This window comes from Tupaia chinensis, unplaced genomic scaffold (genome assembly GCF_000334495.1).
Source record: "Tupaia chinensis unplaced genomic scaffold, TupChi_1.0 Scaffold145870_1, whole genome shotgun sequence".
NCBI lineage: Eukaryota > Metazoa > Chordata > Mammalia > Scandentia > Tupaiidae > Tupaia > Tupaia belangeri.
This window is the reverse complement of record NW_006205727.1, coordinates 5,432,518-5,441,204: the sequence shown is the minus strand read 5'-3', so window position 1 is coordinate 5,441,204 and position 8,687 is coordinate 5,432,518. Positions and strand designations below refer to the sequence as shown.

Here is an 8,687-nt window from a genome sequence, read left to right as displayed (position 1 = left end):
AGAAAGCGAGAAATCACCCCCCAGGGGGGATGGTCACGCCGCAATCCCTTCTCCTCCATTCTCCTCTCGGGATCTTGGGCACGCACGCACATGCGCCCGGCGTGAGTTTTAAGCCACCGGGTCCGGGACACGAACCGCGGTCGACTACGTGGGAGTCCAGCGACATAGCCATTACGCTAACTGCTGGTTCCCGTGGGCACTAGTGTTTGAGGGCAGGCACTGGGAGTCTCCCTGTGCCTGGAGCTGCCCTCCCTTGCAGCTCCTTTCTCTATTTCTGGAGGAGGAACCATGCCTGCCCCTGAAATACAGATTCAAAGAGCAGCATCTCCCAGTTGTCCTGGAAAAAAATACCCTCCCGCCCCTAGTCTGGCCTGAGGAGGACTTCTGTGTCCACCTAATGGCGCCTCAGTTGGCCTCCCAGTCTCTTAGCCTCCTGTCCCCTGGGTCTTAAGCTGGGATGGTAGGAGGAAAAGTTGTTTGTCCTTGACAGGTGACTTCAGGACTTGCCTCTGTCATCTCCCACCCCAGCTGGGATCTTTGTGCTATGGACCAACTTGGGGCTCTCCTCTAGGGTTTCGTGGCTTCCAAATGGAATAGGGCAGTGCTGGTCATGGAGGCCTGGTGAGGTAGCTGTTGCCAAAAGGAATGTTTTCAATTGCAGGATGTCCAGAAAAGCAGCTGAGTGAGCAGGTCGCTTCTCTGGGGAACAGAGGCAGTAGAAGGAAAGGGGTCCTCCCTTTGGGTCCTTGGGTTGTGCATTCCAGACCCTACCCTTGGTGGTTCCCACCAGATCTGATCTGACCTCTAAGCCGTGAGCTGCCCTTCCCTTGTTGGAGAAGCCTCTTCCACTCTCTCCAGCTCCTTCCTGCACCCACCTGAGCAGCCCCTATGTAGCTGGCCCCCTCTCCAGCTGTTCCTCCCACCTCCCTCCTGGCATCTGGTGTAGCCTCTCCAGCTCCACTCTCCCACCTCTGGCCCCACCTCACCTCCCAGCCCTCTTTTTTCCCTTCAGGCTATGAGCCTGGTTTGGCTGCCCAGGGAAGATTGTATCTGACCACATGAGGGAGAGCTGAGGGCACTGCTGGGTGAGCTGGGGCCACCTTAGGTTCTTGCCGTGCAGTGAGCCCAGGCAGGCAGAGATCAACGTCACTCTGCGGGAAGAGAGCTGGGAACCCCTCTCAGCCAACTAAGATTTTCAAGAAAGGAATAGGCTGGACTATTCTCTTTTCAGTTAGCGTCTGTGGAGGCCCCAGATTTTGGTGTGCTCTAGCTGAAGTGGTGGGGAGCCTACCAGGTTTGGCCCTGTCTCCTCCCTCCCCCTTTCCACCTCCCCACTGCAGCCCCTTCACTCCATCTCTCTTCTCTCTACAGATGGGACCCAGGTGAGCCCGGGTACCCACTGTCCCAGGCCCCTTGGCACAGGTAAGAGTCAGGCCTGAGGGAGACCGTGGTGGGGAATGGAAGAAGGTGGAGTAGGGGTTCCCAGGGGAAAGGATGAGGAGTGGGGCTACGAGAGGCTACTGGATCGAGGCTATGGGATCTAGGCAGGTCCCAATGCTAGGAAGCACAGTGCTAAGAAAAGGGGGGACAAGATGCTCTTGCCTTTGTTGGGTGCAGTGCAACAGGAAGGAAAGAGGGCAGCTAATGCTTACACTAAGACCCTACCCCTGCAGGCTTTGGGCAAGGGTCATGTTGTCCTCACCCCAGCCTGCAAGGTGGACACAGCCACCCTTATGGGGTACAAAGTTGCCCTGTGCTGCTCTGCTCAGGTGGGAGGGGACAGACCCACCCTTGGTGACCTGGTTCTCTCCCAGGTCCTCATCTCCTACCCCTGCTGGTCTGAGCCTCCTCTGCTGGCCGGCTACCCTAGGAAAGGGTTGCAGTGGACTTCTGCTGCGGCTGTGGTTTAGGACATGCCTGGGGGTTCAGTCTGTGCTGGACAAAGCTGCCCTTTCTTTCTTAATTTTTTTAAGAATTATTTTATTTATTTAAAAAAAATAATTATTGTATTTAACTTTATTTATTTATTTTAATTTGACCAGAGAGAAACAGAGCAAGAGAGAGAGAAAGCAAGAAAGCAAACTGCCAGGTCTGGTACTTGAACCATGGTTGGCCAAGTGGGTGTCCAGTGTCCTCAACCACCCGCCACCTGCTAGCCCCAATAATTATTTTATTTTAACTTTATTTATTTGTTTTAATTTGACCGGAGAGAGACAGAGCTAGAGTGAGAGAGAAAGTGAGAAAGTAAGCTGCCAGGTCCAAGACGTGAACCATGGTTGGCCATGTGGGAGTCCAGTGCCCTTAACTACTACACCACCGCCCTTTCTTTAACTTCAGCTGATACTCACTGAGGGCCTCCAAGTGCAAGATACACGGCTTCATCCTAGTACTTCCACATGGCAGGGAGGAATGGAAGGCTAGGCATCTTCCTGGCTTCATCCTGGCTGTCCTAAAGCTCACAGGCAGGTTGAGGAGACAGGGCACAAAGATAAAAGGAGACAAAATAATAGAATGTACTATATGATCTATGCTAAAATGAGAAGCCATCCGATTAATGCATTCAGCCACTTGTTCAAAATCATTCATGGGGCCAGCAGGTGGTACAATGGTTACAGTGGACTCCCACATGGTTGACTGTGGTTTGAGTCCTAGACTCAGAGGCTTGGAAAATAATGCTGGGTACATGTGTGTGCGTGCCCAAAATCCTGAGAGAAGAATGGAGGAGATGGGATTGCAGCATGGCCATCCCCTTGGGGGGAGGGGGGGGCAGGTGTCATTTCCTCTTTTTCTCTGTCTCTCTCTTTTTCTCCGGCCAGCGCATGTGCTCTAGAGCAAAAATCTCTCTTAAAAAGAAAGAAAAAGAGAGAGAGAGAGGAAGAGAGAGAGAGAGAGAGAAAGCAAGCAAGGAAGGAAGGAAGGAAGACGCTCTACACTCCAGGCAGTGGGTGTACACATGTCTAAAATCTCAAGGAAGAGTGGAGAAGAAGGGATTACAGTGTGACTGTCTCCCTAGAGGTGAATTTTTCTGTCTTTCTGCAACACGCACATGCATCTATGGCAAAAATCTTTAATAAAAAAGAAAAAAAAGAGTTATTCCTGAACCCTATCTCCACGAGGGCACCTTCCTAGGAGTTTTAGGGGGGAATACAGAGGCCTGTTTGTTGATTCCATGTCTCTTGAGTGCCTATTATATGCTAGGTGCTGTTCTTGGTGCTGGGGATAATGAGCAACAGAACCAAGTCCCTGCCCTGTGGACGTGGTACCTGCCACAAGGTGCCGTGAACAGCCACCGTGAAGTCCACAAGAGAGGGACTCTGGGTACTGGGCTTTGTGCAAAAGGTGGGACTTGGAAAAGTAGAATGTAGAGGCGAGGACAGCACAGGCAGGGACATTGTAAGCCAAAGCTCAGGATAACAGACACATGGTCTCATGGCAGGGTGGACACTGTTGGCTGTGTGGAGGGGCCATATTGCGATGTCAAGGTTAGGACCAGATTATAGAGCCCTCCAAATGTTAAAATGCCCTGACAAGCATCGTTGGTGCCCCGGGCAGAGTCTCCCCTGCCTTCCTAGCAGCCTTCTGCTGGGGGCAAGGGCAGTTCTTAAGTGAGGGAAGGGGCTCCTGCCAGGGGCATGCAGTCTATGTGTTGCTGAAGCCACTGGCCTGGGTGGTCTGCCTTGGGTTCCTCCAAGCCCTTCTTGCATCATCAGGGCAGTCATCTCAGGAAGCCAAGACACTGGAACTTGGGGTCGCTGAGCCTTTTCCTGGGGCAGGAGTGTGTTGGCATTGGAGGCCCAGATTCCAGCAGAGGGAGAGCCTGGACTCCTTGGGTGGCCACATGAACAGTGGGTGGGGCTTCGACATGGGCTCCTGTGGGCTGCATCTGGGTACACAACTCTCTCTTCATATCTGGAGGGTCGTAATGGGCACCTCTTGCTCTGCTCCTCTCTTGTCTCCATCCCACAGTCAATGTTAGGTCAGAAACCCCTTAGTGACAACCTATTGCAGTCCCCTCTTCCTTTGCTCAGTGAGAAACCCTCTCAAGGGGAGACGGCTTCCTGAAAGTAGGTAGAAAATGGAGCACTGGCCTTGGCAGGGAAGAACTCATGCTCACTCTGTGCCTTGCTGGGTGACCTTGCACAGGGTCACCTTTGCCTCTCAGTGTCCTCATCTGGGATGATGGAATAGCAATCACTACCTCCCAGGACAATGGTCTTGCAAACGCTCATGCATGTGTACCAGCAGATGTTCAGATTATTAGTTATGGTTGGGCTGGGCCTGGACGTTGCACTTCCTGATCCCCCCCCCCACCCGCCCATGCTTTGCTAAGATGCCTTTCTAGTCCCCCTCAGCCCCATGCCCAGAGGATAGAATGTGTCTGTCCCCATTGTGGGATGCTTGGCATTGGAATTGCTGAAGGAGGTCTTTTGGGACTGTTTCCCCTCTGTGTGCCCTGTCATGGGCGGGCCTGACCCCCTCCACATGCACACTCTCTTCCCCTTGTCCAGGATACTCCCCCTGCAGTGGTTCCTCAAACATCTCAGCAGCTCTGGCTGCTCAGCCCAGCCTCACCCAGCTGGCTGTGCTGGCTCTGACCCTGGTCTGTTGGCTAGTTATAAATAGCCCCTGCACCCACAGCCTTGGCAGGGTGCTCCTGACGTGGGTGCATAGAACACTTGAGAAGAGACAGTTGAGCCTGCCATCCTCACCAAGCCAGGCCAGACCCAGAGCTGGCATGGAAGGACACCCAGGAGCAGGCTCTCAGGGTACGTGAGCTGAGGAACCTGCCCTGGGAATGGAGCTCTGCAGGCCCAGAGTGGCACCAGAGCTGGCTGTAGCCTTGAGGCGCCAGTTCTTTATCCCATGACCTGGGATAGAGTATGGGAGGGTGGCAATTGCAAGGGCCTGTGAGGTCCTTTGGGTTGGAGGCTGAACAAAGTGGGCCTGTTTGCTGCCTGATCACAGCCTTTGAGCCCAGCTCATTAGAGGGCAGCTGGGCAAATCCTCTTAGTTCATGGGAGACAAAGGGGAGGAGAGGGCAGGGCCCAGAATGTGCTACCATGGGCCTGCAGTCCATCACTAAATCCCTGTGCCCTCAGCCCCAGGCCTGGGGAGGGACAGATTTAGTAGAAAAGCACCGAGCTTGGAGCCAGAAGGCTCAAACACTGCCAGCCATAGAGTGTAACGTCCAGTTTACACGCCCCCCCTTGTTCATGGGTAAGGTGGAATCAATCTTACCTACATTGTAGGACCATGGTGAGAAGGAGGAAAGGCCCCTGGAGGGTATTTTGCTGTTAAGTGAGCCTGAAGGCTGCTTAGGCTGTAACCATGTTCTTGCAGACCTTTCAGCTGACTCTGCCCTCTCTCTCTGTGTCCCCAGGCTGCCCCACGCTCTGTGCAGACACGCCAGGCCCTCAGCCCCAGCCCATGGACCTGCGGGTGGGCCAGCGGCCCACAGTGGAGCCCCCACCAGAGCCCACACTACTGGCCCTGCAGCACCCCCAGGGCCTGCACCACCACCTCTTCCTTGCAGGCCTGCAGCGGCAGCACCCAGCAGCAGAGCCAATGAGGGTAAAGAGAGCTCAGCCCCCTCCCTCCACCCCTCCAGCCTCCCTAGAGCTTAGGCTCAGTCCTCAAGCCCTTGACCCTGCCTACAGCTCTCCATAGACACACCGGTGCCCGAGTTGCAGGTGGGGCAGCAGGAACAACAGCTGCGGCAGCTTCTCAATAAAGACAAGAGCAAGCGAAGTAAGGATGCAGGCCTCCCCTTGCCCCAGCCCCTGCCCCTGCCCCAGCCCCAGCCCCAGCCTGCATGTTCCAGGCTGCTTGTGTGCGTCACCATCAGCCACTGGGTCCCTTGTGCTGGGCTGACTCTGCCTATGAAGGGATGTGGGGTGGGTGGTGTCTGAAGTCCTCACAGGAGGGCCTGGGCCTCCCACTTGGCTCTTTCCTGAGGGGCCCTTGGGACACCTTGTACTGGGGTGTGGATTGGGTAGTGGGCAGAGAATGCCAGGGGGGCCACCTGTCCACCTACTCCCAGGCCATGCACAACTCTGCCTCTGCAGGCGCCGTGGCCAGCAGTGTGGTCAAGCAGAAGCTGGCAGAGGTGATTCTGAAGAAACAGCAGGCGGCCCTGGAGAGAACAGTCCACCCCAGTAGCCCTAGCATTCCCTACAGGTAATTTCCTCTGCCCGCCTGCTCTCTGTGCACTGTCGTGAGCACAGCCCAGCACCTGACCAATACCCTTCATCTAGACCTGTTGCCCCAAGCCCCTCTCCCAGCTGCCCTGTTCTCTCCTCTAATTATCGCCCCACCCCAGCCAAGGCCCTCTGCTGTTGCTGACAAAGCACTGACAATAGGCAGAGCAGCGAGTGAAAAGGTATACAGATTCACTTTTTTTTTTTAAAGGTTTTTGTCACAGGTCCCATGCCCCCAAGAGAAAGACTGTCAGAGGAAAGAGAAAATCACCCCTTGGTGGGGATGGCCAACCTCTTCTCCATTCTGTGTCCTAGGATTTTGGACATTTGCACACATGTACCTAGTGTGATTTTCAAGCCACCAGGTCCGGGACTCAAACTGTAGTGGGTCATGTGGGAGTCTAGTATACTAACCACCACGCCACCTATTGGCCCTTATACAGATTTACTTTAATGTACACCTATGCCCACGGAAACCAAAGTGTGTTTCCAGGAAAGGCCAAGCGACTTCTTGGGCTGCACAGGACAGGACAGTTAACGCTAGAAAAGCGGGGGGGTGGGGGGGGTGGGGGGGCGGGGCACAAAGAATGTTGTCTTTCTAGACCAGGTACCTCACCTCTCAGCTCCTCCTTCCTTCCAGGAAAGGTAAGGGTGCAGCATCAGGAGCCTGCTTGTATCCGTTGCTGGCTTTGCTGATGTAAATAGATGTAATTTTTTTTTCTGGAAAGATCAGCTTTTTAAAAAAGTTAATTCTGGGTCTGTGGACCTGAATAGTTATCTCAGAATAGGCCAAAGAACTGTATTTTGAGGAAGACTATTTTGGCTACACACACACACACACACACACACACACACACACATCTGTTGGCTTTCTTCTTGCACACATGAGCCTCTGCTCTGTTTATACCGTCCTCTATGCACACAGTTATCCTGGTTCCTAGAGTGAGTTCCTACCACAGATGGCAGAGTCTCCAACAGGCCCCTCACCCAGGTACTAAGACTGGCTTCTATGCTCAGATCCAAGAGAGGCCACCTGCTTACCAGCTGACACTGGGAGATAGCCCCATCCTGCCTCTCCCACACTGCTCGGCCTTGTCCACTGCTGCCACCCAGAGCCCATCAGGATGAGGTGGCTGCCCGGCCCTGGGGCAGGGGTTCCTCTGAGGCAGCTTGGCCTTTATTCCACAGGACTCTGGAGCCCCTGGAGACCGAAGGGGCCACTCGCTCCATGCTCAGTAGCTTCCTGCCTCCTGTTCCCAGCCTGCCCAGTGACCCCCCAGAACACTTTCCCCTGCGTAAGACAGGTGAGCTGGACCGGCCGGCGGGTCCTGGGGGTGGTGCTGGGGAGGGCCTTGGATCTGGTCAGGAGTGTGTAGGGTGAGAGGGCAGGGCTGAGGGAAGGGGCAGCAGTGTGGTTTTCTCTCTGGCTCTGTCTTCTCTTGTCTTAACTGACAGAGGTGACTTCAAGTGAGGGTGTCACAGGCAGCCAAGAGGGGGTGAGTAGGGCCTGAGTAATGCTGACACTCCCCTGCAGTGTCTGAGCCCAACCTGAAGCTGCGCTACAAACCCAAAAAGTCCCTGGAGCGGAGGAAGAATCCACTGCTCAGAAAGGAGAGTGCCCCCCCCAGTCTCCGGAGACGGCCTACAGAGACCCTGGGAGGTGAGGGCAGCAGGGTGGTGGGTTGCTATTTCAACATTGGCTGCTCCTGTCCCTGTGGCCCAGGTCCCACCCAGACAGGGGTCCCTTCCTGGGGCTGTCATGGATGGATACAGGGTGTGTGTCCCACACACTGGCCAGGGGCTAAGGCAGGCTGAAAACCAGCACCTGCTGTCGGCTAAGCTGGTATCCACCAGAAAAGGAGCACCTGTAAGGCAAGCTTGCCCAGAGACGCTATGGAATGTCATGGGCTGCCATCCGCCTGCTCTCCTGGGAGGACAGGACAGTTGACGCTAAAAAAGTGGGGGGGTACAAAGCAGAAGGCAGAGGCTGCCCTTTCTGGCAGCGATTACCCCCCTGTGCCCTGCACTTGGGGCGGGGCAGGACCCCTGCCCACCCATGGCCTCTGACTGCACTTCCCTTTCTCCCCAACCCTTAGACTCCTCCCCCAGTAGTAGCAGCACGCCTGCGTCAGGGTGCAGCTCCCCCAATGACAGCGAGCACGGCCCCAACCCAGTCCTGGGCTCGGAGGTAAGGCCTTTCCGGGACTGGGCTCTTCTGGGGCAGTTCTGAGGCTCAGCCTTCTTCTAGTGAGTGGCCCTGCTGGGGCCACGGGGTTTGGGCAGCCCCCACCAGAGCCTCCTGGGTGTCCTGGGGAAGGCATGCCAGGGGTAGAGGTCTGGGACCGGTGACCCCTCGCCCTGCTCCTCATGGCAGGCGCTCTTGGGCCAGCGGCTGCGGCTGCAGGAGACCTCTCTGGCCCCGTTCGCCTTGCCGACAGTGTCCTTGCTGCCCGCAATCACGCTGGGGCTGCCCGCCCCTGCCAGGGGGGG

The 8,687-nt window shown here is 55.6% G+C and overlaps 1 protein-coding gene across 7 annotated transcripts in view; it reads left to right on the top strand.

Annotated features, from left to right (window-relative positions):
* Positions 1-8,687, top strand: part of HDAC7 (histone deacetylase 7) — a 38,355-nt gene that overhangs the window by 11,490 nt on the left and 18,178 nt on the right. For 3 of the 7 annotated variants that reach the window (XM_027768318.1, XM_027768319.1, XM_027768324.1), the window contains exons 2-9: positions 1,372-1,422; positions 5,381-5,571; positions 5,658-5,748; positions 6,066-6,177; positions 7,386-7,501; positions 7,732-7,857; positions 8,294-8,385; positions 8,572-8,682. In XM_027768318.1, the coding sequence (XP_027624119.1) occupies positions 1,372-1,422; positions 5,381-5,571; positions 5,658-5,748; positions 6,066-6,177; positions 7,386-7,501; positions 7,732-7,857; positions 8,294-8,385; positions 8,572-8,682 (890 nt within the window). The remainder of the gene's footprint in view (positions 1-1,371; positions 1,423-5,380; positions 5,572-5,657; positions 5,749-6,065; positions 6,178-7,385; positions 7,502-7,731; positions 7,858-8,293; positions 8,386-8,571; positions 8,683-8,687) is intronic. The other 4 variants (XM_027768322.1, XM_027768320.1, XM_027768321.1 and 1 more) reach the window with 4 other exon arrangements.